We start from the raw sequence: 23007 nt of genomic DNA on the forward strand, positions 1-23007 counted from the left end.
GAGTTCAGCTACCTTTCTATAGGTTTTTGGACTATGGGCTCTGAGGACCTTAAACCACTCAGAAATTGTCACTGCTGTTATCTGTCCACCAGAACTAGATGGTTAAGACCCTGTTGCAGATGACACCACACATTCTGCTCACTGGATACAGTGAAATTAAGCTGGAGTTCACTGCAAGATTCTTCCATGCCGAGAGAGAATTGTCACCAACTGTCTTATTCAGATGCCGCTCCTGTGTGTTATACTGCAGTCACAAGGAGGGATGTATACATTTGTTATGGAGTAATGTTGTGGGATAGACTTTTCCTGGGGAGATGCTACACACACCCCAGATGGGAAGACCCTGACTGACCAAAGCATGGATGCCAGTTGAGGAGATCCCGTAGGCCAAAGCATGGCAAAGATGGCTCTGGTAGTGTCCCGAGCGCTCTGTATTTCTCGCCAGCAAGAAATCATACACGGGACACTCGGATCCTTCTGCAGACAAGCTTTAATGCATCTTGTGAGGGAAAGAGCATAAGCTTCCCAGAGCGGAGACTGAGCGGAGACACTAAACCAAGAAAACCATCCCTTATAAAGGCTGACCAGCCGCCTGGGACGTGTTACCCTATGAATGGCTTTAGCTCCTCAGGCCAAAATGAGCCACGGGATAGGCAGAGATCAAAGGAATGGAGATTACCCAGCGCCTGTGAAGTAATTTACATCTTGGTGTCTTCAGGCACCTATTATTGTAATGGAGGATGCAGGAACCGGCTTCCTACATGGTAGGCCTTGCCCTTCTCCCATTCCCTCTGCCTTGCTAAACTGTTAGATTCCATTTCTAAAGCTAGCCACCAAGGTCTATTCCCTTATTTGGCCACTTCATCCTGAGGCTAGCTACCAATGTCCAGCTATCAAAGCCTTGAAGTAAAGCAATCAAAAGCCCCCTTTTGGCTCACCCAGTTAACATATCCATCAAAATTAACCAATTAATTCCTAACATGGGCTTTCTCTTTTTCCCATTATAAAATGCCATTTGCCTATGGGTCACATCTGTCTCCTCTCTATACAGAAGCAGTCCTTTATCCCTCAGGGGAAAATATCCTTTTCCTTTCTCCCTTGTTCCTTTCCATGTCTTCCTCATCATCTACCTCATGTCTTTGTCTCTTATTCCCTACTCTCTGTCCCTCTGGGACGAATACATCTCCTTTGTGCTTAATTCATAGTTTGTGGACAACTGGAAGCAGCCAATGAGGCAGAGTGAAATGACAAAGGGAAGTACAAGTCTTGAGCCACATCATGCGGAAGCTAGCAGACAACAGCTGAGACTCACTTGTTGAGATCACGACACTACCGTAACTGCCCTGACCCTCGGGGCTCCGGACCCTTCGTGAGTCGGAGGTGGATCAAGCCTGAAAATAATGGGTGAGAAAGAAGGAGCGAGACCAAGCAGGGTTTTTCTTTGTCAAGGTCTGAACTTTATTGAAACCAAGGGGCTTTTAAAGAAAAAAGGAAGCAGAGAAAGAGGAGGTGGGGGGGAGGAATGAATGTTAATTGCTCTCAGGCCAGGACAGGTGTCCGGAATGTCCTGTGTTTATCTCAAGCACTAACCTAAGGAAGTGGAGGGAGGAATAGGTGTTAATTGCTTCTCAGGTCAGGTCCCGGAACCTAAGGGGTGGGATGCTAGATTAGCTGGGGACTAGCTGAGCATGGGGGGTTGCCAGGCTTGTGTAAATAAGGACTTTGGATCTAACCAAGGCTGGCTCCTGACACATAACCACTATATACCACCACATAGCTTTTTGAACTGAGAGTAGCCACAATATCACTTAAGGTAAATTGCTCCCAGCTGTCAGTGACATGTGGAGCTATTTGATTGTTAGGCCCATTCATTACAACAGAAGCTATGAATAGGTGTCCAGGACAGAAAATGAACCCACCACCCTTACACTATATATGCAAAGGAAATGAGTACAGACACTCACAATGCATGGTGGGCAAAGGTATCTTAGTTCTCCAAATAAACAATTCTTTGCAGGACTGTTCCATTTAGTGTGTGTGAATGCACCCTGCAGTGCACAAACACAGGTCGGGACCACTTGGAGTTAATTCTCTTTCCATTGTGGGTCCTGGAAAAATCAGTCTTGTTGGGATTGGTAGAAAGTGCCTTTACCTGCTCATCCATCTCACTGGCCTGTTTCTAAATCGGCTCTTTAAAATGTTTTTTTTTTTTGAGAACCGTTATCAAAAACATCTGTTGTGTAACATGTCCAATGAAAAGGGATTTCATACTGAAATGCCTAGAGTAAGAATGCACCAGTCATTTTCACGTGAAAAGCACCGCTGGCACCTTCATCTTGAACTTCCCAGCCTCTAAAATTGGGAAATAAGCAGTTCTTTATTAACTGCACCATGCACAATGGACACCTATTGTCCTGGAAGGGTTTTGAAACAGGGTCTATGTAGCTCAAGCTGTTCTGGAGCATGCTGGAAGTTCGGGCATGCATTACCCCCTCAATGTGGTGCCTTTATCATGGAGGGAACTCAGCAACTACATGCGTTTTCATTACTGCTACATTTCTATAGGGTGATTTTAATTTATGTTAGGCACTCTGTTCTTGCCTATGTTCCCAACTACTTAACATCTCCCTTGAATTTAAGCAGGCTAATGAAACGAACCCACAAAAATCACCAGGTACTGGATTGTGCAAAATTATCCAGACATTTAAAATGTACTATAAAACCAACATAGACAACTCAAAGAGAAAAAATTTTATTGATATAAAATGCACTTATAAAATGTCCACAGAAGACATGTAATTTTTCACTGCTATATAAATTTATTGGGAATGTTATTCACATCTATTGTCACCTAAAACATACTGTAAACAATGAGTTATACCTTAAAACAAATGCATAAGTGATTCTCAGCAATCATTGGTTTAATTATTAGTAAGGTTACATGATCACATCTATATTCTGGAATGTGCATTTACTTGGATGTAGTGTGATAGAATTCAGAGCATAACTGCACACCGGTGCTTCAGAAAGTCACCACCAGTTTCAGATCTTCATGACCGGCAGTAAGTACTCCCTCTGCTGGAAAATGGCAGCTTTTGGCGATGGTCTGCAACAAGGCTCCAGGACTCTCACAGCAGCAATCTGTGGGCACATGTGACTACGTGTGCACACGTAAAACTAAAAGTTTACCTCTAGTAAACAAGTGCAACATTACTGCCAAAAGTTCTGCATATTTAAATAGTAAAGTCTAAGTGTTTGTAAACAAACAAAACACACAAATACTCAAATCTATTTTTAAAAATCCCATGAGCCCGTAACTCCTCTCATATGGTCTATGTGAACACAACTGAATTTCTGAAAGGCGCATGTATTACCTTCAGTAATAATGCTTTGCAACAAGAGGGCTTCATATTTCATACCATGAAATGTGTATTACTGATATTTATCTTACGCAGCATGAAGTTCAGGTAAAGGACTTCCAAATCCTGAATACCATAGTCCATTTCAAAACTCCTCCAAGTTATGGCTCTGCAGCAGGGTTAGCAGATTAAAATATGAAGTGTTCTATCTCCCTCTATTTCAAGTATCAAAAAACTGAGGCTCAAAATTTCTAGGTTGTAAATGAAAATACAAAGCTTCAGAAAACACATGTTTTGAGAGAAGTCATCTGTGTTAGCCTGCTAAGCACTGCTAAGCACTAAGAATTGATCATTTTAGATCTGAGCACTTGCTCCTTAGTGATAAGACAATTTGCTTTAAGACACCTGGTTTCGAAGGGGAAAAAAAAAAACTTAAAAACTTCTAACAGTTTTCACTTTAGCTTTGTTTCCTTTTCAATGATACTTGAATTTCCATCTGAACATGGACATCTGGCTTCACAGTACTTACGATGAAGGGGTTACTTTGGAAACAGACATTTTGAAAGCTCTGCAAAGACCTTACAAGACTGTGTAGTCTTCCAGTGCCATCAGAAACCCTGCAACAGCTGGTACCTTTAAAGTTTCAGAATAAACCGATTTTCTGACATTTTAACTCTATTAAAAACAAAAGGTCAAATAGAAAGCACTGCTGCAATGAAGCGCTGTACCCCAGCGCTGCAGACAATCCCAGTGTAAGCACAGCTCTCAGAGCATGCGGCTTCCCACCTTTCCCAGGCTCCTAAACATACTTCTCAAGTGAGAATCTCAGGGAAACTCAGACCTCACTGCAGAGTACTAGAGCAAGTCTCAGGCGTTCTGGAACTGGCTGACCTATGTAAAATATTGAAGATTATGTGAAAAGTGTGGAATCAACACGCTATGAAAACAGTGAGACAAAACCAAACATGATTATGTTGAAATCTTGTCTAGCTTTAACTAAAAAATAGAAATCAGGAGTCTTCTATAGCATTAATTTAAAAAATACATAGAAGTGGAAAGTGCTATTTTTCAAAAAGTACAATTTTCCTCCCAACTATATCAACATGGAATGATTTCAGTTCTCCTTGTACTAAAAGCTGGAATTTTACAAAACTATATTGCAACATTTCATAAAACACTTTTAATCAGTAGTGGCTTCTGCTTCCGCTGGACCCCTAATCAGTCTCCGAATCCCCCTCTTTCCTGCAGGACCTTTTGGTTTAGCAAAACTCTGCTTATGGGCATGTTGCTTGGGATGTACTTCGTCATAAAGGAAATCGGCAGTCAGTTCATCCCCATTGTCTATCTCAATCTGCAAAAGAGGAAATCAATAGTAAGAAACCACATAAAACAGGGAACACTCAAAACCTAACAAAGACAATGAGCCAGCACCCAGGTATGAGTACCTACACACTACACTGAGTGTGCCATACACCTTCCACAAAACAGAAATCAGATTGCCCATGAAGTTTCCCTTCCATCCTTTTCAGCAAGATACTAGGGCAGTCATTTAAACAGTCCGCCACAGTTCCCTTCTAGTTTACTGCCTCTCGCTGCTCCACTCAAGTCACATTTACAAGCAGGGGTGAACACTGAGTCCTCCAGCTGCTCTGCTTGCTCCACTCAAACAAGGGCTCTTTTCATCCTTGGGACACTTGGAATCACTCTACAACAGGTAGATGATGGCCTACAGACCAAATCTCCCACCCAACTTAAGACACTTCATACTTTACGGGACTTAAAAAAAAAAAAAAAATGTAAAGGAGACCCACGTGGCCTGGCACAGCTTAGACTATTTACTGTCTGATCTCCTGCAGTGTCAGCCAACAATGAAAGGTCCTAGCACAAAGCAAGTGACCCACAGAATCTAGAGTTGCTTGAAGCTCAGCACCCCATCACCGGCAATTTCTAAGTCTCTCCTTATGCCCTACCTGCATTTAAGAACATATATTGAGATCTGGTAGTAGCAGCACCTCAGTTTGCAAAACTGACAGAAATGTTCTGAGTATGTTGTACTCCTAAAGCTACAAATGGCCAATGAGCGTTTACAATTATCAGTGTTATTAAGAAACTGAATTTTACATTTCATTAAAGTTTATACAGAAATAGCCACACATGACCTATAGCTACCATACTAGACAGACAGCACAGACCTACAAAGGTGTGGATCATTACAGATCACCCCCAGGCACTCAGTAGGTTCTAAGGATTTAGGGTGAGAACAACAAGATTAAATATTTTCATTTATAAACCACAGTACCTGGAAAGGTACCGCACTGTACTAAATGGAAATGACAAGGAAATCTAGTCAAACATTAGCATTCTGAAATAGTAAAGTCTACCTTTCTGATCACCTCCATTTGTAGTTGTCTTTCTACAATTTCTAGCAGAGGGCTCTTGCAGCTGGAATACAGCATGCGCTCTCTTATGCTGCATGTGTATCCAGGCATCGAATAAATAAAAACTGCAAGGCAAAATAACAATGATTAGAAAAATGAATGAAAGCAAGTCTATAATCCTCCTAAAGCTTCAACTAAGGCCCCTGGAAAGAATTGCATAAGAATATGGTGCTGAGACATGCTAGCTAAGCAAACTGAGGGTTCCATGCTGAAGAAACGTGTCACATACCTATGGACTCTAAGTAGTCTCCTTCATGAGAATGCTTATACAGAAAGAAGTGGTAGCGTGCTGAATCCTTGGGAATTCTCTTTGGCAAATCTTTTAGTTCTGTGTTTGTTGTGTTGGCCAAAATGATTATTTCATTTTTTATATCTATTTCCTACGAAAAAAGAAACATTTATTAAACAAGTAAATAGAAGTCAGCTTAAAAGACAAGGATGAGGCACAGTTGTGGACTATCTGACTTTTTCATATATTTATAGTACTTGGAGATTAAAAAAAACAAAAAAACAAAAAACAAAACAAAAAAAAAAACGAAGATCCTGCCTCAAAAGAAAAAAAGAAAAAAACAAGAATAAATGTCAAGTTCATTAAAAATGGGAGTTATACAATCCATACGCTACCAAAACAAGCAGTCACTTTACAGCCATCGTATGCCTCTTACCAACTGCACGTAGTTGAGCTCTTTGTTGCTCAGTTTTTCCAAAGCCTGGAAAGCGTCTCGAGAAATAGGAAATGCCACTCCTTGTAGTGTCTGATGCTTTGTGTCCACACCCACGTCAGTCTGTACCTAAGACACAGATAGAATTGACAGCTAAAGCTTTACTGGTTAGCAGTGTCTGAGGGCAAAAAGAAAACTCCACTTTAAACAAAACAAAACAAAACAAAACAAAAAACCAGTAAGTCTCACTTACCCTTCCCCAAACTATAATTCAAATTCCTAAAACATTTTAAACTTAGAAGGTAAATGATTGCTCACACTAATTTACAGTCCTACTAGCACACTATGGGCATGTAGAGTGCATGGCACACTTGTATGAAATATTGGGAAGGAGTCTTGAATGAGCAGTTTTATGGCTTTGAAGTTTCCTTAGCTCAGTTTGGCGCAGGTTCAAGTAGCTACAGTAACTCTTCCACAGTGTAATCAAGTTACCTCTTTAAGTGCAAAATTTTCTTGTTAGAAGTTCTGAATAGTAAAATGTATACAGTATGCATAGAACTTTATTCTGTTCTACTGGACATAAGATGTGACACAAATGCCATGCACTGAACTGAAATGAGGACACAGGACACAGACAAAACACAGCTCAATAAGCTACAACTGCACGCATCCAAGATGTGGGGCTTTCTTTACTGAACAGCTTGTATGAGATGAGAGGAGGATACTTGAAGAAATCTTTTCAATGCACAAGTTTACGATTTTTCTAGTTAATAAATGACAACTAGTATACGGTCTCATTTGCAGTACTGCAACAGAAAGTCAAATACAAACTAATTAAGAAAAAAATGAATGGCGATTCCACAGCATGATACTGGATAATGAAAATATCATAGAACATATGCAAGTGCATACCCCAATATGATCCTCTGGGTTCTGATTGTAAGGAACAAAACAAACTTTCAAACTTCTAGGAAAAGAAATCACATAAAAAGCCCACTCAAATAACTTTCGTTTAAAATATATGCTAGATCCTTGCCATCAACTTCATATTAAAGGTCCTGGGCTGTTTCCAGATTACTCTGGCCTGGTAAGAAGAGCGAACAGTGGTTTGGGACACTTGTTCTTCTCTGTGTAACCCTTCAGTAGAAAGAAAACAATTATAAAAGCCAACTAAGACAGCTGCAGAAAAATGTTAAAATTATAGCTACAAGTTTACTGGCTTCAATATGCTTAACAAATACTCCATCTTCCATCAACATCTCCCAGGTCACAGAAATTAAAGCCTGTTTAGAGACACTAAGCATTCTCCAGCATTTTAATTTTACTCTTTTTAGCAAATACTCTTCCTTGAAGTAATATATTCTTTAAAGAATTTTATGTAGTTGTATTACACACAAAACTCAGAGCAATCACTGGGTAACACACTTCTCCCTTTAAAAAGTACTCAGGGCAGAGAGCTTCTAGCAGGAAGTTTTTGTTCTAACATGTACATTTTGGGGGTAGCCCTTTATGAAATGCCATTAGTTTAATATGAATGTTTTACTTTTTCTTTTCTCTGAAAACGAATTCAGCACACAGATCTGTTTCTGAACTAAACAGAATAAACCTAACCGACCCAACATCTGATTTTCAGTTACTCCCATGTCTGTTCATTCAGCACATGGTATTTTGACACACTTGAAACCTTGGAAGCATTAAAGTTGTAACTTACCTCATTAATTTTAATCTGTCTTAATTCTTCCTCTGCTGCAGTCAGTGGCGCAGGAGAAGACTGGGACAGCAGATACTTTTTATATCCATGTAATGATACATCTTCCTGCAAGCAAAGAAATAAATTATTATTCTCCAGAAACACAAACCAAGTGCGGCTACCTTAGGAAAAACAAAATCATTAACTGAAAAAAATTAAGTGATAAATAGAGCAGTAAGAACTTTACTCTCATCTTACTTTAATCCTCTATTTTGAAGGTTTCAAAACTTATAACAAGTGTCTCTTTTTCCTCAAGTTTATAATCATTAAATCTTTTGTCTAAGTTGATCAGCCAAATAATGAATGATCAGGCCTCAAGCCTACAGGACATCTGTAATTTACCATCTGCAGAAAACTGGTCTATAGCTGTTCTGAGCAGTGTTATTCTGATTCTAGGTTCTATATTGAAATCACTTAAGTGGTACTTGCAGAACTATTCATATAAGAAAAAAAGTACTTCAAAGAGGTGTGCTTATGAGCATTTCGCTCTCAGGAAGTGAGGGAGCTAGGATGGTTTGATGGCTGAGAGAGAGAAAGCTGGGAAGCCAACCCAACACCTGGTTTCTGAAATGGAAACATAGCAAGCTGTTCAAAGTATATTCCAATTTAAAATAAAATAAAAAAAAAAGTATATCCCAATCACCTTAATTTGTGAATATAGTCATAAATGTATCAATTCTTAGTGATTATTCTCAATCAATAGATACAACAAGTGAATTTATCAGCATGACCTTGCGGATTATGAGAAATGACAATACTCTTCTGATGCTTGAGACAAGGTCTCCAAATGTAGCCCTGGCTATCCTGGATTCACTACATAGACCAGGCTGGTAACAAACACAGAGCTCTGCCTCCCAAGTGCTAGAATTAATGGTGTCTGCAACAATGCCTAGCTCACTGGTTTTGTTTCCTGTTTTGGTTTGGGGGTTTTATTTGAAACTCATAAAACACACATAAACATAAGTTTTGCACCTTTACTGTTCCAAATACTTCATCCTTAATGTGGCCACCTCCAAATTCTTTTTTCAGAGTTGCTCTTGTTGCTGCATACAACATTTTTTGACGAACCTATACAATTGTGAAAGTTTTACATGTTAATGGGATTACCACTATAAAAGAAAGCCAATGATACATTGAAACTTCCAAGTACTTAAACCAATATAAGGCTGATGCTTACTGACACTAACAACTATAACACAGGTGTCTAAACCATTAGTGACCATTAGGGTAGATTTTAAATTATGTAGGTTACTTTTCTAAAGTAGAAAATAAGCTTGTAACCTTATACTAAAAAAATTACTAAAATACTATTTCAAAATATTAGGGGGGTGATCAATTTAAAATAATCCTCACAGTGATATTGTACTCAAACTAAACCAGACATTACTAACTAAGCATCAAATATTCATGTATTCCTGATGGCAAATACTTGTAGATGAACAACAGTGGGATAAACAAACATACATTTTATTACTAAAAAGCTTGATGAACTTTCATAGATAATTACTGACTAACAGAAACATTTTCATAATTCTAAATAGTGAAATTTGCTATTTCTTCCAGACAGAAGAATTAAAAATGGATAATATTTTGATAGTATCTAGGTAGCATCAAAAATTAGCTTTTTATAAGAAATCTGAGACTCTTCACAATATTGGGCAGTATGTACATCCTAATTCCATCTTTTACTCTATTTAGTTGACTATCAACTCTCTATTTTGTTTTGTGACAGGATTATCCCTCTATGGGAAATTATTGTTCCCTCTTACCCTTCTTTTAGCCTGAACATATTTTAGGAAAAAAAAATTCTCCCTAGCTTTTAATGTTTGAAAAAAACCCTACAGAGAATTACTCACAGGGGAGGGAGAGGGACCTGGGATTGACATGTAAAATAATTTTCCTGCTAATAAAAAAAAAAAAATAAAAAAGTATCACTCACAGGAGAATGGTCTGGAGACCATGCAATGAATATCCATTCATATCCCTGGGCGTTCTGAGAGTCTAACCTGAATAATACATAACACGGCTGCTTGTCCTCCAGCAGCGGCAAAACAAAGGCATCGTAATCATGTTCCCAGGAATCTGAAGGCTCACTACATGATCCAATCACAAGTTGCTCTAGGAAAGGAAAAATTTAAACAGGTAAATGGTTTGCAGCATCAAGTGATAACAGGACAAAAACAAAACAGAAAACAAGCTATTTTCCTATTACTATCTTCCCATAAAAACTGAAAAGGTGGAACTATACAAAACAATTATGATCTGAGGCACTACTGAGAACAAATAATATAAAGATCTTAGAAAAAGGATGGTTAAAATATTTTATGTAAATAACATAAGGAATAAACATATAAATGATAATAGCTAAGTTAAAGGTTCAAGTAAAGGGCAGCTAGATTTCTACTTGTTAAAATTTTTATGCTAAAAATTTATACATTTATATATATAAAACTTTATTAACTCAAAACTATAATTCATGAAATTGATATTTAATTGTAAAGAATTATGAAACAAGCTTTAGTTCCTACTTGACAACAACACTGTTGTTTTAACATGTTGCCTAAAAGCACAAGCTACAACTGGGACTTGTCACTTTTGAAGTGCTATCTTGCAGAGTTAGATCCAGAACCACCTGTGCACATGGACAGGTGTGCACTGTAACACTACACAACAACAGGGCAAACCAGTGACATCTTCCCTGTAAGAGAATGTGCAATCATGTGGCACAGGCAAATGAAAACACTCTATTCCTGCTTTAAAATAATTCATAAGCTACCACAACAAATTATAAAAATCCCAGAAATAAAGAACAAGAATAAAACAATATGCAGTTTATGTAAACTTAAAAACTCAGAACTGCATTGTATGCTAGGCAGGCATTTAGGTAAAGGGAATAGTTCATATACATATAAAACTTTAAACTGCAGCTACCCCGTGGGAAAAAAAAAAGAAGTGCAGCAGTCAAAAGATGTTTTACATCAGAAAAACAGTAACATTTAAAAAATTAAATTTGGAGAAAAAATTAAAAAATATAAAAAATTAAATTTGGCTTGGAGCAAACTATAAAGTACCAAGTCATTAATTTAAGAGGTAGGTATTTATTTTTTTCTTCTCTGAAATTTCCTAATTTGACATTTTTCTAAGATTAAAAAAAAAACTGGAAAATATTTAGGAAATAAAAATTTTCTATCTGAAGAAGTGCTAATTAGGTACATTTCATCTTCCCATTTTGTTTACTAACTAGTCATTTAGGAAGTAATGACATTCAATGAAGTAGACAATCGTTCCTATTGAATATTGTAAGATTTTTCTAAACTATTTTCACTTTTAATAGGTGGAAAAATGAAAACTAAAGTTGATTTATTTCCAGTTCATGAAAGACAAGTTATTTTTCCAAAACAAAAGTCTCGAGGGTATTTGAGAAGGCCAAGGGGATGATTTTAGCACATTCATTTTGATAAAAAACTATCAAGAGTGACTTCAAATTCATCCAATTCTGATCTGATATGGCCACTCACACAGTTTTCCCAATCACACAATTACTGTTAAGGAGCCTGTTGTTAGAATGTTTCCAAACAAGAAATAGCAATACTCTCTTTACTCTAGGGCCCAATCAGATCCCCCCCCCAAAAAAAAAACCAAAATAAAAAAAAAACCCATTGAAATATTTTTAAATCAAAACATACTTTACTGAATTAACTCACAAATAATTAGTTTTGTTTGTTTTAAAGTAGCTCCTAGTTACCGATTTCCATTCTGGAAGAGGAAGCACTAATATTAGAAGTGGATTATAACGCAGAAGGATACACAAAAGATGAAGCTATCACAGCAGAAACCATCTGGAGTTTCCTCAATAGCTACACAATTTAAAAGGAAAACATGCTGAAAGGCAAAAATCTAAACTTGTTTCATGCTGATTGATAGTTAAAATTACTAATAACACTTGGAAACCTGAAACTGTAACAGCAAATACTCAACTGGCACATAGTATCTTAAAATGTTAACTAACCATTTTCAATAGATATTTTCAGAAGCCTGTATTTCCCGTTTCTGGCTCTGGCAAAGATCTCTTTAACATCTTCACTTGCTGTGGAAAATGACACAGAAAAATAAACCCATTTTTAACTTAAAAGTACTTTATTTTGCTCTTTACACAAAACAAAGAAAAATGTGGAGTATATAGCACTTTCTTACTGTTATTATAAAAGGCACACAGAGTTTGGGCATTGAATATTACTAAAAAAATAAATACTAACATTTTTAAAGTAAATGAACTCAACATTTTGGTTACAGAATTCTATAGCAGAAGTAACACTGTGAATACTTTTAGTCAAACCCAATAATGGACAAATTACTTCATGTTTGAAAACCTTGAAAGTTGCTTTTACAGTCCAGTTTTAAGTTTGTGACAGCACCTTCATTTCCTGTTATCTGTCCATCAAAAACAATAGGATCAAGTCTCATATTCTGATTAAAAGAAAAGCGTGTAAAATGCACTAGATCTTCCGGTGTTTACATTTTTTTGTATCTCTCAAAAGGCTATAGTAGTCACTGAGCATATAAACATTTAATAACCTATCCCTTGTGTACTCAATTTTGTCCTTGTGTTGCTGATTCCCAGCAAGACGACTATTTAGGTCTTGCTATATAAAAGGCTCAAACATCAAACTTAATAATTTTGACAAATTTAAATGTCAAAACTTACACGGAAAAAAAGACAAATGTTTTTCGGCATGAAACTATTTTTGCCTGGGTGTGTATAGAAGAAAGGTGTCAAAAACCCTGAAGCACAAAACAAGTTATTAACTGGTCACCTAAGGGGAAAGACTCAGTTGACTATTACAGGAAGTGCTCTAGTTTATGCTAGCATTCGTTAAATAACTCCGGGATATATTATTTGATCCTGAGGAGGCGAGTACTTCCAAGTTGCCTGTTTTCAAACCAGGAAATAATGGAGGGTTAAGGGATACAACTAATTGCACACTGAACTGTCTCCACGGGGTGATTAGTTGCAGACACACAGACCAGACTTCGGCTGCCTGGGGAGCATCCAAAGATGGAAAAACACTTCCTCAGGATTTCACCGAGAGGAAAGCACGCTCCCGTTCAGAGAGAACAGGAGTAGGGGAGGCAGCCTACAGCTGTGGGATTTGTTTGTTTTTCAAATGAGTGCTGGGACAATCTCCTCGGCAGGGGGTACCGAGGAAAGTCGCTCGGAGCCAGGCCAGCCTCGGGTCTTCCTGCTCCAGGATCGGGGGCCCGGGAGGCGGCAGGTCGGGCCCCATACCGATCCACACTTGTCGGCTCTCCCGCAGCCACTGCCTGTTAACGTGGCGGCGGCCGGGAAGGGCCGCCAGGGACACGGTCGGGGCCGTCGCACCCAGAGCCGCTCCAAAGCCGTCCGCGCCTCCAGCGCTCGGGCCCGCCGCCTCCCGGGAGCCCCTGCCCCGTGGCGCCGTTACCTTGGATGCCTGTCTGGTGGGACATGGTGGCGGCCGCAGGTTCCCGGCTCCGGCGCAGGGTGCGGCAGCGGCACCGGCCGGCGGATCCAGGAAGTAGCGGGTCCGCCTGCGCGTCATCTGCCCGCGACCCTCCGCCCCGCCTCCCAGCACCAGCTGCCTTCGCCTGCCGGGCATAGGCCCGCCCACATCCCCACCTCCTTCCCTTTCACTGGCTTCTCTCTGTTGTCGTCACAGTCCCCGCCCCTCCAGCCTCTGGTCACGCCTTTTCCGTCACTGGCCCCACCCCTCGCTCCCGGCCCTCTGCTGCTGTGCTTAACAAGGCAGCACCCTATGGCGACGTGTTGCGACCCATACCAAAAAACTAATCTTAGAGGAGAAATAACCATTTCCCCAAGCGTACGTTTTCTAAGTAAAAAACATGCCCTTTGTTGTAAGGAAAAGGCCCCTTTAAGTCCACAGATAAAACAGTTTAGCACAGCATAAGTAAGATGGGGTTCAAGACCACTTCTGGCCTATTTTAAAATATGAGAGTATAGAATCCTCCATCATTTCCCTCGTGATTTGAATTTAAAGCTGTTCACTTTTTAATTGGTCACTCACACAAAACCACAGTTCTCACCTCAAAGAGAAAACGGTAGTTTATTCTGAAACCAAATATGCAGGTTGTGTGTGTGTGTGTGTGTGTGTGTGTGTGTGTGTGTGTGTGTGTGTGTGTGTGTGGCGAGCGCGCCATCCCCTAGTATCATGTTCCAACTTGGTAACAGTTGTATGAATTCTTTTTTGCAGTAGCAGAACAAAAGAAATCATAAATCAATGCATCTTTAAAATTATATTTGGTGGGGACATGGGTTCAGATATTAGCTGATGACATTTTTAACCTTTAAGCTAAGTCGTCTGACCATCATAAAAGGATTTCCCTAATGGTTCCAAAGATGGATGTTAGGTAAGACATGGAAGTGGTCAGTCCAAGATAATCTGGCTTGGGACCTACAACACCACAGTCCTACACAATCAGGTAGTTCTAAACAGTCAGGCAACCTTTTGAGGCTTTAGCAGGTGTGGGGTGGCTTTCTTCCTGGGAATTTCAGTTCACAGCACCTTAAGAGATCTCATTGTCCTTTATCAGATTCCTCAGACCTGAGTATAAAGTCACTGAAGCACTGAGCTGACCTCTGTGAAAACCACTGAAAACCATCAATAGGACTTTGCTTCAGGTTAGCCCTTTGTTGTTTCAAATCAAATGTATATTCATAATTACCCAGAATAAATTTGTATGGAAACAGCAGATAGTAGCTAAAATTCTTTCTCACTTTAGGCTATTATTCGCATCATTTTCCTCATGAAAATAAGTTATATTATTTATTTTTTAATGTGGGTTTTCTACTATTCTTAAACAGAAAGCTAGGTATTGATTTTAGAGCCTTGAACCAATAAATATATAAAATTACAATTTGCTAAAATGCAAATATTCTTCAGGCAAACAATATAATGACAAGTTGACAGAATCCCTCTTTGGGTATAATGCGTTTTAAATAAGCCACTGTATAGACCAGAAAGACCATGGCAAACAAGATGGTTATATTCTGGGGCTTGTAATCTAAACTCTTTCTTTAACAGATCCTCATACTCACAGATCAGCCACCTATAATGTGAGTTTTAGGACCTTCTTTGGGAGGTGTTTCATTCCAACAAGTACTTCCTGGCATAATGGTTCATCCTGATTTACCAGTTTTAACTGTAGTGTTGCACAAAGGGAAAATTGTAGAGTTTACTTGCAGGTTTTTAGCTGATTCATGTCCTGTTGATTACAGAAGCTGGCATTGTTTAAAAATGCTGATGAGATTAAAATAATATCTTTCCCATATCCATGAGTAGAAACATTGTGTGTTTAGCTTGAGAAGAAAGTCCAATTAAATTTGGAGCCTTCCTGTCATCCCCCAGGAAGCCCTTGATTTTTACTGTCTGCAAACACGTGGTTTCTGTAATATCACCAGAAACCTCTTCATAGGTTGTTGTTGCTATCATTTTTTTTACTATTATTTTATTGAGGCAGCTCTTGTTCTAGCTGTGCTGTAACACACTCTGTAGACCATGCTGGCCTCACAGAGATCCACCTGCCTCTATCCCTGTGCTGGGATTAAAGGTATCCTCCACTAGGAGAGTTCTCCCAGGGTATTTTTATCCTGAGTAGAGGCAATTGTTATGCTTCTGTTTCTTGAACCTCTTAAGTTTTTTAGCTTTCTATTTATCTTTCCCATTCTTAAAAAAAATCCAGCCATTTTAATTAAGATAAAGTCTTAACATAATGTTCCCACTTTACTAAAAGTATATTTATTTTTACATCTTTTGAACATTTGTTTCTCTGACTTGATGGTGACCTATTATTTTATCTATTTTTTAACATCCTAAGACATAGTAACATTAACATGTACAATTACCAAATTATCTGGAGACTCACTGTTGAGTCAGGTGACATCAGGCTGGATGGAGAACATTTGTCCATCTTTATAACCTATAGAAATGTGTCCAGATGAGACTTATCATTCGTAGGACTGTGAGGTGGGAATGGAGACTGATAAGTGTCAGTGAAAGGACACCTTTCCCTTCCTCAGAGGGGAAATACTCTATTTTGAAGGGTTATCCTCTGATGTCTTTAAATTTTATAGATCATAGGTACATGGCAGGCAGCACTCACAATCAAAGGGATCAAATCAGCATATGTATCTGGCTTTAACTTTGTCTAATTTGAGGTTCCATAGACTTGGGAAGGAGGCCCCACTGCTTGAAAGCCTATATTACAATTATTGTGCGCAAGTGGAAGCAGAAAACCATAAAAATGTAACGACTGCCCTCTCTCCTACAAAAAAAAAAGATAACACTATGGTTGTGGTTCCCACAAATGGCCACTTTTCCCATCCTCCACTTTACATTTAGGTCAGGTTCAAAGGCAGAAAAATTTCAGGCTCTCCGCCCCCAATGTCTGTGGGCCAGATGTATGACTGACAGTTACCCATCTGTAGGTTCCCACACATACCTCCAAGCCCCTGAAGTTGTTTGTGGACATAACTGGGACTCAAAACCATGGCTTTCTCCTTCCTTGAATGTCTTGGCAGTGGTTGAAATTTACAACTTTACTGTCCCACTGCTTTTATCTCACATTCTAATATGATGGTCTTTCAGTTTCCGTCTAAGACTATTTTGAGAGACTTTTATCTTTTAGTCTATGAGCCTGAAAAGGGGACCCTTGAGTTCCCCATAAAAGTAGTTTCATTGCAAATGGGTTTAAATTGCTTCCCAGGAGAAAGTGTGCAGTTGACTTTACTTGTTTAAGGTGTCAAATCAGCCTTGGTCAGGCTTCACAGGCCACAGTGACTTAGATGAAAACAGAAAGGAGAGGAATCTCAAACTTGAGAATCAAACTTGGCATCTGGTATAGTTGGACTAAGAACTAAACTTTTAAAGTCACAAATCCTAACACATGCAGCGGGGTGGTGTGTTTAAAAGAAGTGTCTTCTATCCAACTCTAACTTCCCAATGACCCAGTGGGACTCCAGGCCTCTGATAGCAGGTCTGATTTCCAAATGTCGGAATTTAGACTTTCTTCTAAAACAGCAATGGCAACAGCAAAAACAAAAGTCCACTTCAACTTTAAAAGTGTGAAAAAGCAAAAGAACCATATATGTGGGTCATATTTGGCTGCTGATTAATTGGTGGAGTAAGACTTTAGACATTAATCTCCTGTCTGGCCCTTTGTCAAAGACACTTAACAAAAGTAGACCTCCTGTAAATGTCTTATACAATAGAAAAGAACATGCTGTGTAAGACATCAGTGTGAGCAACACATACTCATTATTTCTCGGATGGGAACTTGTTAAAAGAAAATCCATTCTTAATATGTGAAAAATTTATAGGGAAAAAATGTTGCATTATTGGCTTTAGGCTTTGTTAGCAAAAACCCACCAATGTGGTTAAAATGTGGGTTATAAGTTGCGTAGGCACTCTATGGCCTTAAACAAAACTAATTTCTCTGAGCTTCCTCTTTGTTCCTGTCACACACCAATATTGATGTTTTGGCGTTCTCAGGGAACTCTAGTGAGGCACAAGCTGTTCCAGTGTGTTAGGTGCTCCAGTGTGTTAGGCTTCATATATGCTAGCTAGCATCAGGTCCAGTACAATATAGTATGTTTCAAAAAATGAAGCAAAGGAGATGTGGATGTAGTTTGGTTTGCAGGGTGTTTGCTTAGCATTCAGAGGCCTTGAGTTAAATCTTCAGCCCTGGGCTTGGTTGCACACATCTGTACTCAGTAGGTAGAGACAAAAGAATCCAAAGTTCAAGGTCCACTTGGCTAATTAGTGACCACCAGGCCAGCTTGAACTACATGAGACCTTGTTGAATGAATGAATAAATAAATATAAATAAAACAAAATAAACTGAATTTCTAAACACCAGGAGTAATTATCAGTGTCGATTCCTTAAAAAAACCATATTATCGCTGTGTCTTGTATAACATATTTAGACTCATAAAAGCATTAAATAATTAAAAAACAACTCATTGGGCCATAAAAATGAAGATCAAGCATTAAACAACCTTTCTCATCTGCATGTAATTACAGCTCCCAGCAGTAATAGACACCAAGCAACAGTAAACTTTTAGGGAAACAGGATACATTTATTGCAAAGGCTCTGCAGTCTTTGAAATAGGCACTGAGAAAACCAAACAAAGACTTGGGTTGAAGATTACCAATTCAAGCAAATGATATCTCTTTGTTACTCTTTCCAGTGAAACCCTAATAAATGATAGGTACCATCCAAATGAAGGAAACAGGAGGCATTTGCTTCAAAAGAGTTGTTGATAACAATAAATGTGCTTATGAGAATCCAAGTAGGAGAAAGCACAGAGCGACAAGGGTTTTGATGTATTATATCCAGTGCATTGGAGGAGGCTCACCTTAACAACAGCACCTTGAATCTCCTCTCATTGTCTCTAACAATCTTGTGGGGTGGGCAGCGTTGGTTTAAATGGCTAGTGTGACTATCTGGAAGTATATAATGTTCTGTCTTTTCTAATTAACAATGTTGCTGATTGACAGTACTGCTCTGATATTTAGTTTGTGGGAAAGATGTTTCTTAATAATCAGTCCAGGGGAACAGCTTTTTACTTTTCTTTATTTCCTTTGGTCTTTAAGGGTTTTTTTTTTTTTTTTTTTTTTTTTTTTTTTTTTTTTTTTTTTTTTTTTTTTTTTTTGTGGCTGTAATGGATTCCTGAACCTCCATGTGTGAAGAATTTGGAGCCTGGAATTTGCGATCTGTCTGGGAGATGTATGGGGAGAAATACAAAGCCAAGTTTGTATAACAGGGTTTTGTTTGTTCATTTTTACGGAGATCTGTCTTAAAAGAATAATTTAGAAAAAAGGGATAGATACAGTGGGGGGGGGAGAGCAAGACTGAGAGGTTAAAGTTGTTTCACATCCATTCTAAGCTTCCCAAGAACAGAAGCATTCCTATCATTATGTAAAATGGGTTTTCTTTGCCCACTACATTCTCATAAACAGACTTTTACAAGAATAGTATGATGATGTGTCTGTTTGGTTTTGGAAGTGGACTAGATCAGTGTGGCGGCTTTCTTTTGGGGGTATGCTAGTGAAAGATTTAACAATTAGTATTTTGCTTTATTAATAAGAACAGTGGTCCAGCATGGGAGTGCCTGGGTAGTATACACAGAATCCGGAGTTCTAGGTCATCCCTGGTTACACAGTCAGTTTGAAGGACAGTCTGAACTACATGACTGTCCCTCACAAATCTGAAAACCAATAACAGCAGCAACATCAAAAACCAAGCACTGGGAATGTAGCTGAGTTGCCAGAGTGCTTGCCTGTCATTCAGGAAGCCCTGAGTTCCATGCCTGGCAGCCCACAGAGCAGGCAAGGTGAATCATACCATTAATCCCACATTAGGGAGATGAAGATAGGAGGATCCCAAGTCCTGGGTCATCTGCAACTACATAGCAAGTGTAAGCACTTCTAGGCTACAGGAGATCCTGTCTTTAAAAAAAGGAAAGAAAGGAAAAGCAACAACAACAAAAAGCTACACATTTGATGGTAGAAAGGCCAGATGGAATGAAACTGGAGTCATGTTGAATGTGATTTCCATAACAGACCTGGCCTGTGGTATACCTACCTCTACACTTACTTTAGTTTCAAGAAAATAACTTCCATTCCTGTTTCTGGCCTCTGTGCTCAGAGACAAATATGCAGTAAGGCATTTTGCTTTGCACACATAGTTATAAATGAGTATTCCTAATTTCACAGCTCTTTAGTTAATCAAGAGAGAACGTTAGAAGTAGACTGCTCATGGGAGAAAGCTGTGTTACACAAGCCATTTGGCTTCTGAATTTTAGATTACAGTTTGTGAAAATTTGGGCAGCAATGAGGCACAGATAATTTTGGAGGTGAAATTAAAGTTAGATGATATTCTATATTCTCTGCAGGGAGCAAGATAGGGCAAACGTTTTCTGTTGCTATGCCAGAGAGGTAAATCAGCCAGAACTGGAGGACACTCCGTTGCGTAGATAACAAGTAAGTAAGAGCCATTTGTCAGTTTTGAAAATACTGTAGATTCTTCAAAATATATGCATCCTTATATTCTTTGGAGGTTTATTTTAAGCTTATTTATCATTAGTTTAAATGTTTCATTAGAATGTATTAATTTCACATAATAATGGGTTTCATTATGATATTTTCATACATGCACAAAATACATTTTTATCAAATCCACTCCCATTACCCCCTTTGGTTTTTTGCTCTTCTTAACCAGCCCCCCACATTTACAATCATGTCTTTTAAAGATGAATTTTTAAGCTCGAATGCGATTCACCTCTAAGATAACTGAAAATATTATGAGATACATTTATTTTTTGAATTTCAACATTTTCTTAAATATTGATGCATCACAAGGCTATATAAGAAATCAAAGTCTTCACTCTCTTAAAAAAGTTTTGAATTCTACCTGATGATGACTTTGTGGAAAAATTCACTAATATGTGAGCAGAAACTAACGCTTTTCTCAGAATTTACAGGGCCACCTTTGTCCTTCATTCTTTGTTCTGCACAGCCTGAGATATGACAGTGGTGTGTCTGTTCTGAGTCCTTAGAGACAGGTCCTAAAAGAGAAAACCCTGGGGACAGAGCCTTGTCTGCTGTTTCATGTCCATTGTGAATGACCTGGTAGCCATGGAGAATCAGGGTCATTGAAGGGTAGACTGGGACAAGACCAAAACTCCTCAGAGGGAAATTTGTCCCGCCTTTGCTCCTCTGTGCCTTCTGTGATGCAACACAGTTTACTTCAAGCAATACGAATCTTGAATTTACTAGAATCTTGAATTTACTATATTAAGGTAAGTGACAGCTGAGTGTAAAGGCCCAGCAATCTGGAGTTAGAAGAAAGGGGAAATGCCTTAAGTTTAAGGCCAGCCTGCTCTACATAATGAGCTCCAGGCCAGCCTAGGCTAACATGAAATGCTGTCTCAAAACAAAGCAAAAATGAAAACAAAAACCCAAACAGAAACAACAAAAATACTCCCTGGAAAAGAGGCAAGTGAAAAGTATTTACTAGTGAAAAAAACAAACAAATAAAACAAAAAACCCCAAAACCAGTGAAGCTCTTTGGTGCTGTCCATTACTCCACTGGCAAAGGTTTTACAAGTTCACAGGTTTGTTCAGGTGCATCTTGCCTCCCTGTGTGTGAGCCCTCACCTAGAGAATTCTGACCAGTTTTAGTGAACCAGTTGAGTTACATACCAGCATTCAAAGTGGAGATCAGCATGGTGTCTTCCCCCAGCTGCCCCAGAGGCCATGCTTTGACTAGCCACTCCCTGATCCTGGGTAGTTTCCTTCAGGCCTTTTGAACTGGTTTCATGCTCACCCCACCCTCCTACTGGAGCCTTCTCCTTTTTTGAGACAACCTTAATTTGACCAAATAGATCTGTTTTGTATTCGTTAGAGCTGCTTGTTTCAAGGTTTTAGCTCATTGGCTAAGGTCTGTTCCCACACTGCTTTTTCACTGAAGAGCAGATACTCTCTAACCTTGGTCTTGTTTTTCCTCTCTCCCTCTCCTACCCCTAATCCTTTCTTTCGTAGTGGCTATTGTCAGCAGCCCAGTATTTTCCCACTGTGTGACTGTGAAATAGAATAGAAGGTGGAGAGCCCCACCTACCCACTCTGTGGATTCTCTGCACTGTACACACACACACACACACACACACACACACACACACACACACACACACACGTTTTGAATGCTGATAAAGGAGATGGAGTAAAGAACTCTGTGTTCTCTGCAGTGCAACGTATTTTTGTTCTGCAGCTCAGGTCGGGGACACAAAACACTCAAAATAATGTGAGGTGTTCATGAGAAATACGTAGCTCTAAACAGGTTAAATTACACTTTTAAAGATTTCATTTTACGTGCCTTCAGAAGGCAGTTGTGAGTTTCTGAGGCTGCCTAGTTGTGTGATACTTAACAATGGATCTGTGACAAACAGGAGAAAGGGACCCTGGTAGCAAGCAACAGTATTAAACCCCTTGTTTTTGGTACGATATCATTGCTGGGTTATTTTTTTCCGTTCATATCACCCCATGCATTGACTGTGCTGGCATTTTTGTGGCTTTTGTTGCTCTCTTGGCTTCTATGGGTTTTGTCTCATCAAGGCCTGCTGGTGCTATATCCTCTGTGTGGGCACCATACCCACATTCCCACTAATAGAACTAACTGGTTCAGGACCTCACGTGACCAGCTTCACCAACTTTCCCCAAACTGGAGTCACCTGGGAAACAGGAACTTCAATTGAGGAATTAGGCTGGCCTGTAGGCTTGTTGTGGGGAATTTTCCTGGTTAATGATTGACAAGGGCGTGCCCAGCCAACTGTGGGGAGTGTCACTCTTGAGCAGGTGGTCCTGGGCTGTATAAGAAAGCAAGCTGAGGGTGCTACAGATAACAAGCCAGTAAACAGCATCCCTCCAAGGTTTCTGCTTCAGGACCCACCTCTGGATTCCTGCCTGACTTCCCCTAGTGATAAACTGTTACCTGGAAGTATACGGTAAAACACATTCCCCAGCCAAATGCTTGTGGTCCCTGCTTTATCACAGCGAGAGAAACCAAACCAGGACACCAGGTCACTGGAAGCCAATCCAGTAAACTAACTCACTGCAAGGTACTTGTTCACAGATTCATCAAACTTTTATTGCACACCCCAGTCCTGTGCTGGAAGTGAAGGCCTGATCAAGGTTGTTTTGATATATTATTAATGCTCAGGGTAGTGACCTTGGCTCTGGGTTCGT

The 23007-nt window shown here is 39.3% G+C and overlaps 1 protein-coding gene across 1 annotated transcript; it reads right to left on the bottom strand.

Annotated features, from left to right (window-relative positions):
• Positions 1-2796: 2796 nt before the first annotated feature.
• Positions 2797-13828, bottom strand: Twf1 (twinfilin actin binding protein 1). Its single transcript, XM_027396375.2, has 9 exons — positions 13672-13828; positions 12219-12296; positions 10149-10327; positions 9182-9277; positions 8171-8275; positions 6463-6588; positions 6027-6177; positions 5741-5862; positions 2797-4710 (listed from the first exon to the last, which is right to left on the bottom strand). The coding sequence occupies exons 1-9, from the start codon at positions 13694-13696 to the stop codon at positions 4540-4542; spliced, it is 1053 nt and encodes a 350-aa protein (XP_027252176.1). The 5' UTR covers positions 13697-13828; the 3' UTR covers positions 2797-4539.
• Between the last annotated feature and the right edge of the window lie 9179 nt (positions 13829-23007).

This window comes from Cricetulus griseus, chromosome 2 (assembly GCF_003668045.3).
Source record: "Cricetulus griseus strain 17A/GY chromosome 2, alternate assembly CriGri-PICRH-1.0, whole genome shotgun sequence".
Classification (NCBI taxonomy): Eukaryota; Metazoa; Chordata; class Mammalia; order Rodentia; family Cricetidae; genus Cricetulus; species Cricetulus griseus.